General features: G+C 44.4%; 1 protein-coding gene across 2 annotated transcripts in view; it reads left to right on the forward strand.

The window, feature by feature from the left end:
- Positions 1-23,514, forward strand: part of LOC137420545 (dedicator of cytokinesis protein 1) — a gene marked incomplete in the record, with an annotated part of 615,378 nt that overhangs the window by 270,538 nt on the left and 321,326 nt on the right. For both annotated transcript variants that reach the window (XM_078772553.1, XM_078772554.1), the window contains 1 exon segment: positions 1,666-1,761. In XM_078772553.1, the coding sequence (XP_078628679.1) occupies positions 1,666-1,761 (96 nt within the window).

Consider the following 23,514-nt stretch of genomic DNA (forward strand, 5'->3'; position numbering starts at 1 on the left):
ATTCCTCTTTGCAGTATGTAGATTACAGTCTCTCTATGGTCTGGTCTCAAGAACATTGGATGTGTATTCATTTACCAAGTTTCTTGTGGAGAGATCGCCAAGTAGTTTAAGCATTCGAGCAAGCACTCCATTCAAAACCGTTAAGGAACGGCTGGCTTGGCAGAAAAAGAGAGGGTGAAGAGAACAGAGAGAGGGTGAGATGGAGCGGCAGAGCAGGATTTTAGGACCCATGGGCTGATGCCCTCTGGTCCAGTTGTAGAATCAGAGTTGAGATTTAACAGAAACTTCTCCACCTTGTCGGGAGAGAGGGGCACAGAGTCCAGGAGCAGCTGGGTTCACCTGGGTAAGGTGAACAGTGTCCTACTGTAAGGTGGGTACAGAGAGACATGGGTTTGGGACACAATATTTTGAGGCAAACACAGAGTTTGATGCATTCAGCTTTGTCATGTGTGGTTTGACCAGACGCCACCAGGATTTGGAGCAGGGAGACAGGTTTGAAAGTTCAGTCTTGAGAGTTGAGAGATATTGTTTCCTGTGTCTGCTGAGGGTAGACATACACTTGTTCTGAGCTTTGTGGAAGGAATGGAGATTGCCTTCTGTTGGATTTGACTTCCATGAGGCGAAGGCAAGTTGTTTCTGGGCAACTGCTTCATCACAAGATTCAGTGTACCATGGATGGGAGGAAGGGTATGACAACTGAAGACGAGATGGGATAAATCTGTGCATGAAATGTATACTGGAAAAATTAATCACTCAAACAGTTAAAAAATATTTCAATTACAGATGTAATTCAATAAATGAATGAATGAATGAATGAATGATCGTTTTAAGGCCATTTCCCCCGCTAGAGCAGGGGTTAGCCTTGCGGGCCCCATGACAATCATGGTTCCCTGTTTGAGGCAATGTTTTTTATGGCCGGATGCCCTTCCTGACGCCAACCCTTGGTCGCCTCTTACGATGCGCAGGGATATGGTGTACCTATTCTAACCGGGGTACACACCAGGATCATTCATCCTAGCAAGCTGGTACTCAATTTGCCGACCTCGGAAGGATGACAGGCTGAGTCAACCCCCCTGGCGTTAATTCAGCGATCGACCGGGATTCGAACCTAGGATCCTAGGATCCCAAGCCGGCACCCTAACCACTAAGCCAACACCAGGACTTTTCAATTCAATAAATGAACAGGATTATAAATAATTAAATTGATATATCTTTGGAAAATTACACGGACAGACTAGGAATCGAACCCAGGTCCTCTGGTTTGATTCCTGGTCTGTGCATGTAATAGTCCCACATATATCAATTTAATTAATTACAGATGTTGTGCTTGTAAATGGCAGGTTAAAAGTGCCCGGCAGGCAGAACCGAGTGACTGTAAACGCACACACAATTTGTGTGCAAAAGGCCTCATTTAGCATGAATGCGTTATTTCGAAAGTCGCATATTGTGTCCCATATGAGGCGATCTCATGCAAAGCAAATCTCCTTACAAGGACAGGTGAAGAATGCTCAGTGTTCTATTTTACCTCTTACATTGTTGTTAACAAGGATTAGACACATGATGCTAATTGCGCTAATTGTTTGACCTGAAGTTTTTGACTCCTTATTGATGAACGTTTACATGAGTGTTTTCACCAATGTCAAAAGTTATTATTTTATCCCACAGGGTGAAACTTCACCACATTTACAACTCATAATGGTGCAACTCCTTCGCACGGTGAACCGCACGGTCATCGCGATGGATCACAGCTCTCCACTGATGGTAACTTTGCCCTTTTTCCTTCAACGAGCTCCGTCTCACCTTTATCCTGTCTTTTATACCATCTTTATTATTTAATCTGCACAATTTGATGTTCCACAAACTCAAACACGGTCATATAAACAATCCTCCATTCCATTCATTGTCAGTTTGTTGAATATTAACATCTGAACTATTTAATTTTTATTTTAATCATTGTCCATTTTTAATCTTGTGTGTTGCTACTATATTGTCTTTTTGTTTTTTGCACTTTTAATTATTATCTCAACGTTTTATTTATTTATTTTTTATGGGTAACTTGCTAATTTTGTTTTTCTTTTTGTAAGTTTTCATGATTTTTCACTTAATTATTCCTTTATTGAGTTTAAACCTTTTGAATAGTGGAGTTTTCATGGTTTTTATTTTGATATTGACTTATATTTATATAGTTTTATCAGGTTTTTTTTTGTAAACCATATATCCTTTAGTTTTCTAACTTTTTGTTTGGTGTTCATCATACGAGAATTGGATTTTAATTTGAGATACCAGATACCCCTACCCTCCTTTTCCACCTCTCCCCCATCCGGGAGCGAGAGGATTTGCTTTCACAATTGGCATCATTTCTCCACCCTCACTACCAACTCCCGCTGGGAGAGAACCATTACCTGACCCTCTGTACCCCAACCATGAATGCAAAATTTGGGGGAGAATGGCTCGCCGTTTTTTATTCTATCATGAGGAGACGTACACATACCTACACACATACAGAGGATTGACTTATTTTACTACGATAGTCAATGGGATGGATGATTATGATGTTCTGTGCTTCTATTGGAAGGATGATGATGATGAGGGTGATAATAATGATCTATGCGACGGATGATGATGATCATTGCCTGTGGGATGGATGTTGATGATCATTATTCATTACCTTTTGGATGGATGTTGATGATTATTACATACTGGACAGATCTTGATGAGCATTACCTACGGAGTGGTTGATAATGATCATTACCTTCTAGTATTAAGCCTGTCAAAAATGACGGGTTGGAGCAGTTTTTGATGGTACAGCCTCGTGAGCATGTCAAAGTCTGAAGCCTGGGACTCGTGTCAGGTGTGCTTATATTTTCTTTATTTATTAGATATCCTACAGACATAAATGAACACTCGGGTTACTCTGCGCGCTTTGCACATCACGTGCAGTGAATATCATTGTGCGCTCCCTGCGCCTTGTATTTTTTTTTTTATGCTTCTGAACACCGACCTTGAGGCTCGGTTTGCAAGCCACTGTCTACAACTCCAATGTATGAGACATAATTACTCTTATTTTGGGTCTTCGGAGTCCTTGGGAATCTTTTGGGTGTTCAGGGTCTTTTGTGTCCTCGGGATTTTTTGGGACCTCTTTTGTGTCCTCTGGGTCATTTGGGTCTTCAGGTCTTTTGGTTATTCTGGGTCTTTAAGGGTCTTTGGGATATTTTGGGTCTTTGGGTTACTTTGGGTGTTTGGGTTGTTTTGGGTCTTTGGGGTCTTTTGTGTCCTTGGTGTATTTTGTGATTTCATGGTATTTTGGGTCTTCGGGGTCTTTTTGGTTTTCGGGGTCTTTTGGGTCTTTTTGATCTTTTCAGTCTTCGGGGTTTTTGAGGTATTTAAGGGTCTTTGGAATGTTTGGGGTCTTTTGGGTCTTCAGGGTCTTTTGGGTTTGGTGTATTTTGGGTTTTCAGGATCTTTGGGGTATTTTGGGGAATTTTTGGTCTTCAGGGTCTTTTGGGTTTTTGTGGTATTTTGGGTCTTTAATGTCTTCAGGGTCTTTAACGGTCTTCAGGGTGTTTTGGGTCTTCCGATGATTTCAATGATAAGTGATTTCAAGAGTCCGATGTTTTCAAGATCATTGGAATCTCCTGCGATTAAGCTGAGTCAATGGGTCAATCTCTTTGCCATAGAAGGCAAGTCATTGGTCTTTCTGGCCTCTTCCACCTCAATATCCTTTCTTGTCTCGCACTCTCTGTCCTCTCCATGCTTTGTCCTCCCTCCCCACCCCCATTTGGCTCCATTCATTGTTCCCTCTATCGTTACAATTCTCCCATTCCCTGCCGCTGAAAAGCATCTCCATAGCATGATGCTGCCACCACCATGCTTCACAGTGGGGATGATGTTAGATGGGTGATGAGTTGTGCTCGGTTTCTGCCAGACGTAGCGCTTTGCATTCAGGCCAAATAGTTCGGTTTTCGTCTCATCAAACCAAATAATCTTTTGCCTCATGCTCTCAGAATCTTTCCCGTGCTTTTTTGCAAATTCCAGGCGTGCTGTCATGTGCTTTCTTCTCAGGAGTGGCTTCCATCCGGGCGACTCTCCCATAAAGTCTAGATTTGTGAAGTGCTGCAGAGATGGTTGTCCTTCCAGCAGGTTCTCCCATCTCACCCAGGGATCTCTGTAGTTCTGTCAGTGTGCTTTCTTCTCAGGAGTGGCGGCTTCCATCCGGGCGACTCTCCCATAAAGTCTAGATTTGTGAAGTGCTGCAGAGATGGTTCTCCTTCCAGCAGGTTCTCCCATCTCACCCAGGGATCTCTGTAGTTCTGTCAGTATGCTTTCTTCTCAGGAGTGGCGGCTTCCATCCGGGCGACTCTCCCATAAAGTCTAGATTTGTGAAGTGCTGCAGAGATGGTTGTCCTTCCAGCAGGTTCTCCCATCTCACCCAGGGATCTCTGTAGTTCTGTCGGTGTGGTCATTGGGTTCTTGGTCACCTCCCTGACCAAGGTCGTTCTTGCCCGATTGCTCAGTTTGATCGAACGGTCAGCTCGAGAAAGAGTCTGGATCGTTCCATATTCTTTCCATTTCCTAATGCTGGAACTCACTGTGCTCTTGGGAACTTTCAACACTCTGGAAAGTATTTTATCCCCTTCCCCAGATCTTTGCCTCACAATTCTATCTTGGAGTTCTATGGACAGTTCCTTGGACTTCATGGTAGAGTTTCTGCTCTGAAATGCCCTGCCAACTGTGGGACCTTATATATAAAGGTGTGTTTCTTTCTAAATCATGTCAAATTCGATTGAATTGGCCACATGTAGAGGACTCCAATAAAGTTGTAGAAACATCTCAAGGATGATCAAAGGAAATTGGATGCACCTGAGATTAATTTGGAGTGTCATAGCAAAGGGGTTGAATACCTATTGACTCAAGACATTTCAGCTTTTCATTTTTATTTCTTCTGTAAAAAAATTAAAATAATAAATCCTCTTTGACATTATGAGGTTCTTTCATTTTGATGATGTTCTTTCAGACCCATGTATACCATCCGACAGGCCCTGAGCAAGGTCAAAGACAGAGTGGACTGATGTGGACAACCGGGCAGGTGTCATGTACATAATTCCTTGGAGCTGTGAAGCATAGTATGTGCGAGAGACCGTAAGGATTTTGGACCAACGCCTCAAAGAACATCGTAAGGCATTTGAATATAACCATCCTGAAAAGTCGGCCATCGCCAAGCATAGCCTCAGAGTGGGCCACACTTCAATATGGGATGCAGTCAACATTCTGGCTGTAACTCCACATCGTGCCAGGAGATGGATGTTGGAAGCATGGCACACAGTGAGGTCAAACTTAACTCTGACTGACGAAACTGGAGCCTTAACACAGGCTTTCACTCCATTACTGCGTAAGTGCAGTCATGACTGACAAAGAGAAGAGGCTGGACACATTGACATGTGACCACTACGGATTGGAGTAAAACTCACCACAATAATACCATCAACATTACCACCACAGATTATAATTGCTCAGTTAATCCTTAGATCAGATTGGCTGCTTATATGCGATTTTTAAAGCGCTGCTTTGTGATTGGTCATCCATCATAGCCCACCCCCTCATTAGCATGCAAGGGTCTTTTGGGTCTTCGGTGTCTTTTCAGTGTTTTCAGTATTTTTGGTCTTTTAGGGTCTTCAGGGTATTTTTGTTTTTTTTGGTCTTTGGTGTCTTTTCAGTCTTCGGTATATTTTTGGTCTTTTGGGTGTTTTGGGTATTTAAGGGTATTTGGGGTGTTTTGTTTGTGTCTTTGGGGTCTTTTCAGTCTTTGGGGTCTTCGTGGTCTTTTCGGTGTTCGGGTGTTTTGGGTCTTTGGGGTCTTTTCAGTCTTTTGGTTTTTTTGAGTCTTTGGGGTCTTTTTGGTTCTTCGGGGCTTTTTGGTTCTTCGGGGCCTTTTGGGTCTCCGGGGCCGCTCCCTTTATCTTGTGTTTTATGTGTCAGTTTGTCTTTTTGTGATTAATGTTAGCCCTTACACGAGCCTCGATATTGTATACAAAAAAATAAATAAATAAAAAACCTACTTGATGGTCACGTCAACGGTTGGTGATGGTCACATCAAATCTCAACACAGCACAGCATGCCCATTAGGCCTCCAAAGACCCCATCTTACCTTACCTTAGCTCCTCCCACTCTCCAAAACCAACCATGACGTCTGTTTTCCATACATACGAACTACAGCATGTGAATTCCAAACATAAAATACATATGAACTATAGCATGTGAATTCCAAACATAAAATACATGTGAATTATAGCATGTGAATTCCAAACATAAAATACATATGAACTATAGCATGTGAATTCCAAACATAAAATACATATGAACTATAGCATGTGAATTCCAAACATAAAATACATGTGAATTATAGCATGTGAATTCTAAACATAAAATACATATGAACTATAGCATGTGAATTCCAAACATAAAATACATGTGAATTATAGCATGTGAATTCCAAACATAAAATACATATGAACTATAGCATGTGAATTCCAAACATAAAATACATGTGAATTATAGCATGTGAATTCCAAACATAAAATACATGTGAATTATAGCATGTGAATTCCAAACATAAAATACATGTGAATTATAGCATGTGAATTCTAAACATAAAATACATATGAACTATAGCATGTGAATTCCAAACATAAAATACATGTGAATTATAGCATGTGAATTCCAAACATAAAATACATGTGAATTATAGCATGTGAATTCTAAACATAAAATACATATGAACTATAGCATGTGAATTCCAAACATAAAATACATGTGAATTATAGCATGTGAATTCCAAACATAAAATACATGTGAATTATAGCATGTGAATTCCAAACATAAAATACATGTGAATTATAGCATGTGAATTCTAAACATAAAATACATGTGAATTATAGCATGTGAATTCTAAACATAAAATACATGTGAATTATAGCATGTGAATTCTAAACATAAAATACATGTGAATTATAGCATGTGAATTCTAAACATAAAATACATGTGAATTATAGCATGTGAATTCTAAACATAAAATACATGTGAATTATAGCATGTGAATTCCAAACATAAAATACATGTGAATTATAGCATGTGAATTCTAAATATAAAATACATGTGAATTATAGCATGTGAATTCTAAACATAAAATACATGTGAATTATAGCATGTGAATTCTAAACATAAAATACATGTGAATTATAGCATGTGAATTCTAAACATAAAATACATGTGAATTATAGCATGTGAATTCCAAACATAAAATACATGTGAATTATAGCATGTGAATTCTAAACATAAAATACATGTGAATTATAGCATGTGAATTCCAAACATAAAATACATATGAATTATAGCATGTGAATTCCAAACATAAAATACATATGAACTATAGCATGTGAATTCTAAACATAAAATACATGTGAATTATAGCATGTGAATTCTAAACATAAAATACATGTGAATTATAGCATGTGAATTCCAAACATAAAATACATGTGAATTATAGCATGTGAATTCTAAACATAAAATACATATGAATTATAGCATGTGAATTCCAAACATAAAATACATGTGAATTATAGCATGTGAATTCCAAACATAAAATACATGTGAATTATAGCATGTGAATTCCAAACATAAAATACATATGAATTATAGCATGTGAATTCCAAACATAAAATACATGTGAATTATAGCATGTGAATTCTAAACATAAAATACATATGAACTATAGCATGTGAATTCTAAACATAAAATACATGTGAATTATAGCATGTGAATTCTAAACATAAAATACATGTGAATTATAGCATGTGAATTCCAAACATAAAATACATGTGAATTATAGCATGTGAATTCTAAACATAAAATACATATGAATTATAGCATGTGAATTCCAAACATAAAATACATGTGAATTATAGCATGTGAATTCTAAACATAAAATACATGTGAATTATAGCATGTGAATTCTAAACATAAAATACATGTGAATTATAGCATGTGAATTCCAAACATAAAATACATGTGAATTATAGCATGTGAATTCTAAACATAAAATACATGTGAATTATAGCATGTGAATTCTAAACATAAAATACATGTGAATTATAGCATGTGAATTCCAAACATAAAATACATGTGAATTATAGCATGTGAATTCTAAACATAAAATACATGTGAATTATAGCATGTGAATTCTAAACATAAAATACATATGAATTATAGCATGTGAATTCTAAACATAAAATACATATGAATTATAGCATGTGAATTCTAAACATAAAATACATATGAATTATAGCATGTGAATTCTAAACATAAAATACATATGAATTATAGCATGTGAATTCCAAACATAAAATACATATGAATTATAGCATGTGAATTCTAAACATAAAATACATATGAACTATAGCATGTGAATTCCAAACATAAAATACATATGAATTATAGCATGTGAATTCCAAACATAAAATACATGTGAATTATAGCATGTGAATTCCAAACATAAAATACATGTGAATTATAGCATGTGAATTCCAAACATAAAATACATATGAACTATAGCATGTGAATTCCAAACATAAAATACATATGAATTATAGCATGTGAATTCCAAACATAAAATACATGTGAATTATAGCATGTGAATTCCAAACATAAAATACATGTGAATTATAGCATGTGAATTCCAAACATAAAATACATATGAACTATAGCATGTGAATTCTAAACATAAAATACATATGAATTATAGCATGTGAATTCCAAACATAACAGATGCTAAAGGTAATCCACAACTATTCTACTTTAATTACTATTTCAATAATCCTTCATATTGTGCCAGTGAAGTAATTCCCTTATAACAGTGTAATATTTCTTTTTTCGAGACCATCCTGCGACGGACCCTCAGGGAAACTCTTGCGACCCTCATTTATGTCGCGACCATGGGTTTGGGAACCACGAGGTTAAATGGTGAAGGGATCAGTGAGGAGTTGTTTGAAGGGGTGGGGGAGGGGAGGCCAGAGGGAAGTAAAAGGTTGGAGGAGGTGGAGGAATGAGTTGGAAGGGAGAGGAAGCAGGGAGGAGACACCTTTGTGGAGGAGTTAAGAGGAAACTTTGAGGAGGAGGGGTGAGGGGAGATTTGAAGGGGAGGGGTGAGGTGGAGATTAGAAGGGGAGGGGTGAGAAGATTGGAAGGGGAGGGGTGAGGGGAGATTAGAAGGGGAGGGGTAAGGGGGAGATTTGAAGGGGAGGGGTGAGGGGAGATTAGAAGGGGAGGGGTGAGGGGAGATTGGAAGGGGAGGGGTGAGGGGAGATTAGAAGGGGAGGGGTGAGGGGAGATTAGAAGGGGAGGGGTGAGGGGAGATTAGAAGGGGAGGGGTGAGGGGAGATTGGAAGGGGAGGGGTGAGGGGAGATTGGAAGGGGAGGGGTGAGGGGAGATTGGAAGGGGAGGGGTGTGGGGAGATTGGAAGGGGAGGGGTGAGGGGAGATTGGAAGGGGAGGGGTGATAGGGAGATTGGAAGGGGAGGGGTGAGGGGAGATTGGAAGGGGAGGGGTGAGGGGAGATTGGAAGGGGAGGGGTGAGGGGAGATTGGAAGGGGAGGGTGAGGGGAGATTGGAAGGGGAGGGGTGAGGGGAGATTGGAAGGGGAGGGGTGAGGGGAGATTGGAAGGGGAGGGGTGAGGGGAGATTGGAAGGGGAGGGGTGAGGGGAGATTGGAAGGGGAGGGGTGAGGGGAGATTGGAAGGGGAGGGGTGAGGGGAGATTGGAAGGGGAGGGGTGAGTTGGGAGTTTTGAAAGTTTTGAATGATTAATGAAAATCGAACATTTATTACAAACTGGGTTTCTTGATAATTTCAAGTCAGATACGCGTTTGAAGACGTTCGAGGGGTGGAATAAAGGTGAGTTTATAGAATGTAGGGAGGAAACGCTGAATGAGATTGAATTTTTTTTGAAACGGAATGATTTCGGAAGAAGAAGAGTGCGTTGTATGAGACGAGTGAAAACAGCACGGCAGGGGGAATGTTAAACCTTTTAAAACAAAACCGTGTACGCTGTCTAACCCCCGCTCTAGCAGGGAAAATGGCCTTAAAATGCCTGTTGTTGTTGTTGTTGTTTACACTGTCTGTGAATTCACTGAAATAAGGGCAGGGAGGCTGAGGGGGACGATGAATTGTCGAACAGGTTCAGAAGGAGTAACGGAATAATAGGAGATTAACAAGCCAGCTGGAGCAGAGAACGAAGGAACAGGGAGGTGTATAAGCAATTTGTTAGTATGGGAGGAGGGGCTGCCTTTTTATTTTCTTCGTTAATATTGTATATATAAATATTTTTGAAAGTTAGGTGAAAGCGGATCAGAGAAAGAATGAGAAAGGTTTGAAGGAGTATGGTGAATACTTCACAAACAGAATTAGAAATGTGAATATCGGCTGGAGAGGAAGGAGATATGAAGGAAAGAAAGGGGAGGGGCAAGACACCACGTGGTCGTGGGTGGGGGAGGGGGTCGTGAGGAGAGAAGGAAATTATTGTTATGATTTCTTCTTTTCTTTTTTTTTGCATTTATGACATTAAACAAAGGGTAAGAGTTTCGTAGGAAGTACGAGGTGAAAAAAAAAAAGCAATACAGCGAAAGAGCGAACGTGAATAAACAGAAGACGAACAAGGAAAGTGGGCAGGCCTCGAGGGTACCGGGCCCCAAAACACGTTACGAAAAATCCAACTAATACACACAAATTTGCACGAATTACAAAAGAAGATCAAACTATAAGCACACAGTAAACATATACACAGTAAAATAAACAGTAAAAATTCAACAAAAACGATCGGGAGAAACTTACTTAACTTTGATGATCATGGAGGAGCACAGACAACACAACCTCACCTGAGGAACCGTAGGTGAAAGTCAAAGTCGGAAGCGGATTGGTAACTTAATCTTACCCGAAGTTACCCCGGTTTTGTATCTCTAAATTAATGGCATCATATTATCATCGATGTTTAGATGTGTAACTTAATCTTACCCGAAGTTACCCCGGTTTTGTATCTCTAAATTAATGGCATCGTATTATCATGGATGTTTTGATTTGTGAGTTAATGTTACCCTAAGTTACCCCGGTTTTGTATCTCTAAATTAATGGCATTATATTATCAGGGATGTTTTGATTTGTGAGTTAATCTTACCCTAAGTTACCCTGGTTTTGTATCTCTAAATTAATGGCATCATATTATCATCGATGTTTAGATGTGTAACTTAATCTTACCGAAGTTACCCCGGTTTTGTATCTCTAAATTAATGGCATCATATTATCATGGATGTTTTGATTTGTGAGTTAATCTTACCCTAAGTTACCCCGGTTTTGTATCTCTAAATTAATGGCATCATATTATCATGGATGTTTTGATTTGTGAGTTAATCTTACCCGAAGTTACCCCGGTTTTGTATCTCTAAATTAATGGCATCATATTATCAGGGATGTTTTGATTTGTGAGTTAATCTTACCCGAAGTTACCCCGGTTTTGTATCTAAATTAATGGCATCATATTATCATGGATGTTTTGATTTGTGAGTTAATCTTACCCTAAGTTACCCCGGTTTTGTTTCTCTAAATTAATGGCATCATATTATCATGGATGTTTTGATTTGTGAGTTAATCTTACCCTAAGTTACCCCGGTTTTGTTTCTCTAAATTAATGGCATCATATTATCATGGATGTTTTGATTTGTGAGTTAATCTTACCCGAAGTTACCCCGGTTTTGTTTCTCTAAATTAATGGCATCATATTATCATGGATGTTTTGATTTGTGAGTTAATCTTACCCTAAGTTACCCCGGTTTTGTATCTCTAAATTAATGGCATCATATTGTTACAGACGCGGCTTAGATGTTATTTACCGAGCGGTTTGGTATGACCACGTCTGCACAAGTTACCCGATTATACCCGAACGTTGACTAATCGCGCTACGCTAGATCAATGAAGGAAAAGACACACGGCTGGGATTAAAATGACACGACACCAGGGATACGGTTCTCAAGACCTCCGGAGGAGATTATATTAAGGCGGAAGGTTAGATTACAACTACAAGAGGGACATCATAGAAAGACAGGCACTTAGACACACTTATATTAACCCCAACAGACGACAGATAAACGGGACAAAAGGCTGACTCACACGGGGATTGATGGCAAGGAAAGCGGGTATTCGATGGCCAGCACAAGGTGCACCTTGTGCTCAGGGACAGGATAGCGCGGCCCAAAAGATGCAGGAGGTCTCTCAGCGCTCGGAGGTAGCTCTCTTGTCTTCTCAAGGCTCAAGCTCGGGGCGCATCTGACCTCACATCCGGTAAGTCGCTGCGTATATCCGGCGGGGAGTGACACGCCCTCGGCTCGTTAGCTCCGCCCCAGATGGAATCGGCTCGTTGCTTCTCATTGGGTGCATGCGGGGGGGTTACCGGCTCCGCCCTTGACGAGGGGCTGACAGGGAGCCCCTTCGTGGTAACCCCGTGGAGCGCATGGTCATGGCGGCTAACCGAGCTGGTGGGAGGACGCAAACTCCCCCCGCGCGCCGTGGTTGTAGTTGTTGTTGTAGCTGTAGTTGTTGTTGTTGTTGTTGTTTGGGGAAGAAGATGGAAGGAGGTATGGGAAGGTCCTAAACTCACTACTGGTGCCATATAATCACATTCTGGTGCAACGAAGAGTCAGAATTAATGGAAAGGAGTCCTTAACTGACATAGACTAAGAATAACTAGCAAGATGTCCGAAAGTTGTCTACGTGAGATGCGGTGGACCTGGGCACGACATTTAATGGGGGAAAAAGGGGAAGGTCGGTTCTACAGAGTGTTGTTTACAGACAATGGGACTAGGGAATGGGGGATTGGGGATAGTTGGGGAGTATTGGGGAAATAGGGGAATATTTACAAGCGGATATGGAGGCCAAATTCCATATTCGCAACATTGCACCCTTCTCTACCCTCGGGGCGTCCCGACCCGATAAATTTTTACCTACTTTAGTGTGGCACGCAATGTAGTTCCCTCTACTATTAACTCTACCCTGAGTGCGACAGTTTTACAGATATTCACAAATGAGTAAATATGTCCCCCTGCGACGTTGCACCCTTCTCCTCACAGAAACACACCCACAGGATAACTGAATCCGGAAAGAATCCTCAAACTAAACATACAGCCGGTAGGGAGCATTATTTACAAGACTACGCTGATATTTACACTACGATCCAGGACCTGTTTTTGGAGGAACACATGCAGATGTTATGCATAGAGAGAGCACGCATGCCAGCATCGATACACCAACCCACGAGTGCTCTGTGGCCTACGGCCTTTAATAATGTGCAGAGCACCCCTTCCAAGCATCAAGCACCACCCCATCACACAGTGAGCACCATCCGGTGCACCAATAAAGTGTTTATGAATCATTGTGTGGTGTCGCAGCCGGCCGATGTTCTGCACATGGTCTTGCCTTCGTGTGGTGCACTTGGCCTTCTTACTTCTTTCAAAAATAAAGAAAGGCGCCAACCGCGTCCATTTCTCTATTGTGGCCGTCAGGGGGCCAACTGTTAGTGGTTCACCTTGTATGGCATCGGTGCCACGTTGACCCATAGGTCCATCCACGGGTGGTGCTTGGCCGCATAAGAACTGCGGTCCATGGTGGGTGGCCACAAACATTGCGGTCCATATGGTGTATCGATCCAGGCAGCAAACAGCGAAAGTGCAGGCCCACAACTGCGAAGCCAGCACCTCTCTCTCCTCTCTCTCTACCCCAAAGCCAGATCCTCGGAGGTGGGAGACAAAAGAAGAAGACAAGTGAGTAAGGTGGTAAGGGCGCAAAAGTGCACGCAATATAAGATGATGCACACTGGGGGCACATGGGAACCAGGTGAGACAGGTACGTTCCTATCGTACGCCCCCCCCCCCCCACCAGGTAACCTACATGGCCCCTCCCTTACCCCTTACTGTATCCACAAAACACAACACTACCCATAAACATCTACTTTACAAATCAACAAACATCCCTACTGTCTTCCCCGTTCCTCCCATAAACCAAATTCGTCTTCTCTCCCTCCTAACCAATCAAATTTGCCATTTTCAACTCTCATCAAAATTTGCCATCTCCAACTCAACATCAAAATTTGCCATTACCAATTCATCATCAGTCCCTCCTAGGGAGGGAGAGATGGAATCACCCCAATGTCTCATCCACGTCGTGATGCGTCTCACAAATCCTCACAGCAATTCTCATTTCCTGCACACAGAACAAAGAAAACACAGGTGTGGAGTCATCATCATCACCACAGGTAAGTGGCTGCGTATGGTGCGACAGGTTCATCAATCCTAACTATTTCCTAAATGACTTTAACAACTTTACACTACCCGGGGTCTTTCTCCGGCCAAACCATTGGCCCTCTTACACTATGGGTTCTAAAAACCAATTCCCATTGGCCAAACTGTGGTGCTTTTCAATTTGGGGTCTCACTCCCCCGATTCATCTCCCGGTGCCCTCGCACAATTTCTGGGCTGTGGCGTGTACCTCTCCCAGTGGGTCTACCCACCTGCACACCTCCACCACTGCAGTTGCCTCCGAGCTTACCTGCTCCTTACCCTAACCTAACTACCTGGGGAAGGCCCTCTGGCGCTCTCCCCACTCGGTGCCCTCTCTGGCACTGGGCTGCCCGATCCACACCCGGGATCCTCAGGCACCCACTCACAACTACCGGCTCCCAGAGCCCACCTGCGGCCTCACCTGGCCGACATCCTCACAGTGGTGGAGTGCCCAACCAACTACACATACTAACAGGCTACACGCCCAGCCATTTCCACAACACTAATGCACCCATTCACAATACCATTCTGTCACCCGCACCACAGATGCCAATATCCAACCACAATTTACCTGTACCCTCTACCTAACACTTACACTACCCGCCCCGGGTACTCGTGAAAAGGGTCCACTCTTCCCCCATCCACACCTTCGCACCATGCACACCACTCCGTTCCACTTACTCCAACTCTCTCCACACACCTGTACTTGCACACCTGTGCTCTCACTCTTGGTGCCGCCTGCACCCTTCTCTCCCCAAGCGCATTCGCGCTGATCCACAACACTCACTACTCATACACTGCTCCACACACCTGTCCAGTTGCACACCTGTGCAATCACACCTGTTCAATTTTCACACACACGGCATCATCTCAGCTAACTACTCCCTTCTGAAACTTGCGCTTCCCAGTCGTCCCTTTAAACTATTGCGCTCCCACGTCATTATCATCCACACTAATCTACCTGCGTCCCCACTGCAGGTATCAGTCACTAACTAAACTTAACGTCACCTAATGTCATCTTCTAGGGCCCTATCAATATAACCTAACCCACCCGGGCTAGTTTTCACTGCCATACACCCCATAAGCTATTGCTCCTTTGCCCCCATATGGGAAGGGTGGCAGGGATGCCAACCTTACCCACCGGGCCCATCGCTCACTACCAATTTTGCACATCAAATTTCAACAAATTAAAAATTTGCCAATCACTACCCATCATCTGCCAATCACTACTGCCAATCCCTTGCCAATCATCAAATTTTGTTTTTCTCTAATTTTGGGTCCAAAACACTAACCTCATCACCCAGTCTACTCACTAATACCTCTCGGTGCGCCAATCCCTGTCCAAAGCCCGGCTTCGTAAAGCCAAGCCATGAATGCGGGTTGTTCTGTGCCAGCGGCTGGATACGTCCCGCATTCGGTGCAGGGACGGGGGCTTACCCGTGCCGAGATCCCACGCACCATCTCGGCACGGAGCCATCCAATGTCCCGCTCTCGACCTGCCGGCACGTCTCACCAAAAAGTGGTCGCCATGACGACCCTTTCTATCGGGCTGCCAGCTCCACCTAGTGGAGCACGGACGCGGCCGTTCAAAGCGAGGCCCAGCACGCACCGAGGGCCCGCTTCGGCTAAAAGTCGCTCTAACCTCTAACCCGTTTAACGTCGATGCTTCACCTGCATGCTTACACCCCGCAGCCCGTTCCTTGCTCACACATCCAGCCGTGCCCATGCTCCTCGTACCTTTCCTTACACACCCAGGTACCCTCATTCCACTCACAGCCTTGGTCACACACCTGACCACCGAACACCTTGGCACACATTCGTTGGTCGCACACCTCACTAACACACCTCTTCGCGCCCCCTCCTCTGTCACCTCCTCTGTGACAATCACAGGTGTGCTCTCATTCGCACACCCAACCACGTGCCTCACTACCAACTCCAGCGTGCATTCCCACTCACGCTCCTTGTCACTCTCACTACTCTCACCACCACTCTTGACAACGCACTCACCCTTACTCTTGACAGCGCACTCTTTCCTCATGCACCTGTCCGCCACACACCTTTCTCGCGCACACTCTCCCGTTACACCCTCTGTAACACTCACCACAGGTGTGCATTCTTCCTTGCCTTTGACAGCGCACTCTTTCCCCATGCACCCGTCCATCACACACCTTTCTCGCGCACACTCTTGCGCACACTCTCCCGTCACACCCTCTGTAACACTTACCACACCGCGCTTCCATGTGCTCCCTCGCACACGCGCTACGACCGACTCACTCTCGCCAGCACCCTCACTCCTTGGCACGCACTTTTTCCTCACACACCCCAGAGTCGGACTTCCTCGCACACCTCCTTTTTCGCACACCAGACCTGTCGCACACTTCACCAACGGCCTCTCACGAACACCCGGGTCCATCTCGACCCCCAAGCTTCTTAAATCCCCTGGCGCATCATACGCACGACCATATTGGTCACCACTTACACCAAGTCCTCTTCCTCTTCGCTTCTCCTCCATCACCTGCGAATCCCTCATCCGGTTAATGAGCACATCATCACGATCCAAACACAGACTTTGGACCAATTCTTTTATCTCCTCTTTTATTTCTTTCTTATCCCCTCTCCGTCGCTTCTTAATTTCGCTCATCCCTTCTTCCACTTCTTCTAGTTTCTGCTTCACCTCTTTCATTCCCCGGTACGTCTCCTCCAGCTCATCCTCTAAGGCTACCTTGACCGTTTCCAGGTGCGTCCTCACCTGCCGGTCCTTCGTCTCCATTACCTCTACCACCTCGTCCAACCTCGCTGTCAGTCCCTCACGTACCATCTGACATTCCCTCTTTGTCGCTTTTAAGTCGTTTTTTATGTCGTTTTGTGTCGCTTTTAAACCTCCTAATACCGCAGTGTTCCTTTGAACCTGCTCCACTAACTCCGTCTGTCCCACCGTCAGCTGCTCCACCTCTTGCGTCAGGTCCTCTATGCCCCCTTGTAACTTTACAGTCCCCTTTCTCACCTCCTTCTCCATGTGCTCCTTACAGTGCCTCACCTCCTCGCGCACTCCTCCGACCTCCTCACTCACTCCTCTCCTGATCTCCTCTCCCATCACTTGCATCTCCTGCCCAGATGCCACCCTCATCTGCTCCATTTCCTCCCTGTGAGCATCCAGTTTGGCTTCTACCCCCATTCTGACCCCCTCTATCTGCTGCCCCATTTGGTTAACTTCCCTTTCCGCTTGGTCCCTCATGTCCCTCAATTTGCCTTCCATACTGTTTTCTAACCCCTCTAACCCATTTTTCACTCCCTCTATCTGATTCTCCTGGGCAGCCATTCTATTTTCTACCCCCATTAACCCCTTTTTCACCTCTTTTATCCCGTTGTCTAACCCCTCAAATTTGTTGTCTAACTTCCCAAATTTCTTGTCTAAACCCTTAAAATTATTGTCTAACCCCTCACCGGTACTCCTCGCTTCGTCCCTCATTACCCCCATTTCGTTTCCCATTACCCCCATTTGGTTTCCCAACCGCTCACTATCAGCCCTCATTCCCATCATTATTCTGCTTTCCATTTCTTCATTATTCTTGTCCATAAGGGCCTTCATTTGCATAAAAAACAAGTTCAAATCCACCGGGGGCGCTGCCACGGTCGCGGGCGCGGTGCCCAGCGAGGCGCCATTTTGTGCGTTTGCTACCCTCGCTGCTTCGCTCTCCTCGCGTCCCTCAATTTGGTCCTGGACCGACCCTGCCTCACTCTCCACTACCGGACCCCAGCTGTCTTGGTCTGCCATAGCGCGACTTTCAAAATTCGGGTTTTTATTTCCGTATAACAAAATCAAATTTCGCCGTTATAATTTTGCGCGGGAAACGCGCTCCGAATTGATTCTACTACAAATTTGGGCCTAATAAATTTAGTCCCGGGTTCGAATTCCACTCCTCGACACCAATTGTTACAGACGCGGCTTAGATGTTATTTACCGAGCGGTTTGGTATGACCACGTCTGCACAAGTTACCCGATTATACCCGAACGTTGACTAATCGCGCTACGCTAGATCAATGAAGGAAAAGACACACGGCTGGGATTAAAATGACACGACACCAGGGATACGGTTCTCAAGACCTCCGGAGGAGATTATATTAAGGCGGAAGGTTAGATTACAACTACAAGAGGGACATCATAGAAAGACAGGCACTTAGACACACTTATATTAACCCCAACAGACGACAGATAAACGGGACAAAAGGCTGACTCACACGGGGATTGATGGCAAGGAAAGCGGGTATTCGATGGCCAGCACAAGGTGCACCTTGTGCTCAGGGACAGGATAGCGCGGCCCAAAAGATGCAGGAGGTCTCTCAGCGCTCGGAGGTGGCTCTCTTGTCTTCTCAAGGCTCAAGCTCGGGGCGCATCTGACCTCACATCCGGTAAGTCGCTGCGTATATCCGGCGGGGAGTGACACGCCCTCGGCTCGTTAGCTCCGCCCCAGATGGAATCGGCTCGTTGCTTCTCATTGGGTGCATGCGGGGGGGTTACCGGCTCCGCCCTTGACGAGGGGCTGACAGGGAGCCCCTTCGTGGTAACCCCGTGGAGCGCATGGTCATGGCGGCTAACCGAGCTGGTGGGAGGACGCACACTCCCCCCGCGCGCCGTGGTTGTAGTTGTTGTTGTAGCTGTAGTTGTTGTTGTTGTTGTTTGGGGAAGAAGATGGAAGGAGGTATGGGAAGGTCCTAAACTCACTACTGGTGCCATATAATCACATTCTGGTGCAACGAAGAGTCAGAATTAATGGAAAGGAGTCCTTAACTGACATAGACTAAGAATAACTAGCAAGATGTCCGAAAGTTGTCTACGTGAGATGCGGTGGACCTGGGCACGACATTTAATGGGGGAAAAAGGGGAAGGTCGGTTCTACAGAGTGTTGTTTACAGACAATGGGACTAGGGAATGGGGGATTGGGGATAGTTGGGGAGTATTGGGGAAATAGGGGAATATTTACAAGCGGATATGGAGGCCAAATTCCATATTCGCAACAATATTATCAGGGATGTTTTGATTTGTGAGTTAATCTTACCCTAAGTTACCCCGGTTTTGTATCTCTAAATTAATGGCATCATATCATCATGGATGTTTTGATTTGTGAGTTAATCTTACCCTAAGTTACCCCGGTTTTGTATCTCTAAATTAATGGCATCTGTTACGTGCTCCTCCCAAACCCCCGGTCACGGTGTACCTCTGAGCCCCGAGAGGAGTCACGGCAGAAAAATGTGTTATTCTGTACGTCAAAGATCAATGGTGAAGCCACACCAATTGTTACCAACAAACAAACATTGTATTAAGATCACACAAGAATAACAGTACAACAACAATAGTAATCAATTGTACAACCAATATATATTTCCTATGATGGTACCATCAGGTTCGTACAATATAACTCACTGTGCTCCCTCCAAGTCAGCGAAAATAAGAACATTCCCCAATGTCTCTATTCCGGCATCAAGCCCAAGTCGATCCGCTCTAGCGATCGTCAGAACGATGTCCAATCGAGACCAGAATCCCGTTTGGATGACGGTCACAGTCACGCGGCCAAAGCTGCGCAAAGGTGCCCTCAAGGCGACAGGGAAATCCAAAGGCGCTCTCAAGGCGACTGGGAAATCACACCCTCGGGTATGGACGTTTCCCGGCTCAAAACCGGCGAACCGCAGATTTACCTTCAGAATCCACGTTACACACACACACACCAGATAAACGTCTGGATGCGGTGAAAATGGTTGAAATGAAGCGAAAAGCCTTGCGCGATGCGCAAAGCACGCGGGTCAGAATGGCCGACGGCCCATTCTCGAGGCGTAACGGCACGAGGATGATTCTCCTCGGAATCAACTGCCAAAACCTGACACGCAGGTTGATCTGTCACAGCGATAACAACTCTGTCGCAAGAAGCCCTTTCCTGGGAAACCCGAAGTTCGCTAGTGACCTCCGTTCGTCAACGTTTGCTTCAGACCTCAAAGCAGCTAGGCTTCTTCCCCGACTCACTCGCTCCGCCTTTTCTCCTCCTCTTCCTCTTCGTCGTCGTCCGGTTCCGGTTTCATTTAAAACATTGACTTTTTTACCTTTTGAAAAAAGTAACCTCTATCCTCTTCCTCTTCGTCGTCGTCCAGTTCCGGTTTCATTTAAAACATTGACTTTTTTACCTTTTGAAAATAGTAACCTCTATCTCCCTTAAACGACAACAATAATAATACATGGAATCAAAAATATTTACAGTGGATGAAAACCACAACAACGGAAGTTTTACCCTAAGTCTTACCCTAAGTTACCCTGGTTTTGTATCTCTAAATTAATGGCATCTAGCACGGTCTTCAAGCAGCCATCAATCATCTGGACTGGTCTCCCATCTCTACCGCCTCTGACATCAACTCATCCTGGGAATTCTTCCAAAGTAAATTGCTCTCTCTCATGCACAGATTTATCCCATCTCGTCTTCAGTTGTCATACCCTTCCTCCCGTCCATGGTACACGGAATCTTGTGGTGAGGCTATTGCCCAGAAACAACTTGCTTTCGTCTCCTGGAAAGCAAATCCAATGGAAGGAAATCTCATTTCCTTTCACAAAGCCCGAAACAAGTGTGTGTCCACCCTCAGGAGAGCCAGGAAACAATATTTCTCCGTTCTCAGGACAGAACTCTCTTATCTGTCTCCCTCTTCCAAATCCTGGTGGCGTCTGGTCAAATCTGTTTCTGGTGTTTGTTCCCCCTCCATCCCCTCCCTCACCTCAAACGGCCACACGGCTGACTCCGCACGTGAAAAAGCTGAATGCCTCGACTCTGTGTTTGCCTCTAAATCTTGTGTCCCAAACACATCCCTCTCTGTACCCACCGTACCCAGTCGTACCCAGCTGCTCCTGGACTCTGTGTCCTTTCCTCCTGACAAGGTGGAAAAGTTTCTGTCAACCCTCGACTCTGATTCTGCAACTGGACCTGACGGCATCAGCCCACGGGTCCTAAAATCCTGTTCTTCCGCTCTTTCACTCCCTCTCTCTGTTCTCTTCACCCTCTCTTTTGCTCAAGGTCATCTGCCATCTGCTTGGAAATCTGCCAACATCACCGCTTTGCACAAAAAAGGTGCAAAAACAGATCCTAGCAACTACAGACCAATCAGCCTTCTCCCAATTATCAGCAAAGTCATGGAATCCATCATTGCTTCAGATATGAAATCTTTCCTCTTCTCCAATGGCTTGATCTCTGATCATCAATTTGGTTTCAGACCTGGTCACTCTACTCTGGACATGCTGCTTCTGCTTTCTCCACAATGGATGGAGGTCCTCAATGCCAAACAGGAAATTAGAGCTGTCTCCCTTGACATATCACGTGCCTTCGATACGGTCTGGCACCCCGCTCTGCTCACCAAACTCTCCTCTTTTGGTATCCATGGAAATCTCCACGCATGGCTGGCGGACTTCCTCTCTAGTCGTAGTCAACGTGTGGCCCTGAATGGGTTTCTCTCATCTCCTCTTCCTGTTCAGGCTGGAGTTCCCCAAGGCAGTGTTCTGGGCCCTGTGCTTTTTCTGGTCTTCATCAATGATCTCTCTGACTCTCTTGAAAATCCTCTCTATCTCTTTGCTGATGACTCTACTCTCTGTCGCTCCATTCTTCATCCCGCAGATCGGCAGTCTGCAGCCTCCTCACTCTCTGTAGACCTGGACAAAATCACAGACTGGGCAAACAAGTGGAACATGTCTTTCAATCCTGACAAATCTCACACTCTTACGATGTCTCTCCGAAAAGACCGACTGGACAACCCTCCCATCCACTTTCTGAATAATCCTCTCCAAGAAGTGCTGTCACTCAAGCTTTTGGGTCTCACTCTCTGCCATGATCTTTCCTGGGAAAACCACATTTCAAATCTGGCCTCCAAAGCCAGTCGCCGACTGGGCATCCTCCGTCGTGCGAAGTCCTTCCTTGGCACACCTGAGCTCCTCACCACATACAAGGCTTTCATCCACAGCTCAATGGAATACTGCTCTCCCCTCTGGGCTGGTGCTCCTGCCTCACACCTAGCTCGTCTTCACGCTGTTGAAACCAAAGCATTCAGAATCATTGGAATCTCCCACGATGAAGCTAACTCCAAGGGCCTCTCACTCACTCACCGCAGGCAGGTTGGTGGTCTTTCCGTCTTCTACCGACTCTTCTCTGGCCTTGCCCCCCCAGCTCTCTCTGGGCTCTGTCCCGTAAATATTCCTACAGGACGCACAAGATCTGCCTGCAACCCTCTTATGGTTAAACTGCCAAAATCAAGACTCTCTGCTCACCTTCACTCCTTCATTCCTCTTTTCTCCCGCCTCTGGAACAAACTCCCTCAATCTCTTCAATCCCACTCCACCCTCCAGGTCTTTAAAACAGCTGTTCCCCACCATCTCTTATCTTCCCCCATCCAAAGCCTTGATCTTTTCTATCCCCGCTAATTTCACCCCAATTCCACTTTTTTGAAATAGTAACTTCTGTCCTGGATGTCCTTGGTGTCCTTGTGTTTTATACTTCTCCCACCCCCCCCCCCCCCTTCCCACGCCTCCTCCCCCCAAGCTCTCTCCCTCCCACACATCTCCCTGCTCTTAAATGTTGTGTGCTCTCAAGTGTTTGTGTGCTTCCCCTTCTCTTGTCTTCCGCTCCCTCTTTTTATATATTTTGTTTGTCTGGTTGATTTGTTTGTGAAGTAAATGTCAGGTCTTTCACGAGCCTCGATTCAGTATACCAAAAAAAAAAAAAAAAAATGGCATCATATCATCATGGATGTTTTGATTTGGGAGTTAATCTTACCCTAAGTTACCCCGGTTTGGTATCTCTAAATTAATGGCATCATATCATCATGGATGTTTTGATTTGTGAGTTAATCTCACCCTAAGTTACCCCGGTTTTGTTTCTCTAAATTAATGGCATCATATTATCATGGATGTTTTGATTTGTGAGTTAATCTTACCCTAAGTCACCACGGTTTTGTATTTCTTAGTCAATGTGACCATGTGATACCCCATAGGTGTTCCCTCTATATGTGAGTGATTGGTACCCTCCCCCCTCCTTTGTTTTCAAGTTTCATCAAATGGTCGTATATCAAGTAGTACGTTTCTTTCTCACCTTTTAATCTATAAAGTTATGTTATATACCTAA

This window comes from Myxine glutinosa, chromosome 2 (genome assembly GCF_964187855.1).
Source record: "Myxine glutinosa chromosome 2, kmMyxGlut1.1, whole genome shotgun sequence".
Classification (NCBI taxonomy): domain Eukaryota; kingdom Metazoa; phylum Chordata; class Myxini; order Myxiniformes; family Myxinidae; genus Myxine; species Myxine glutinosa.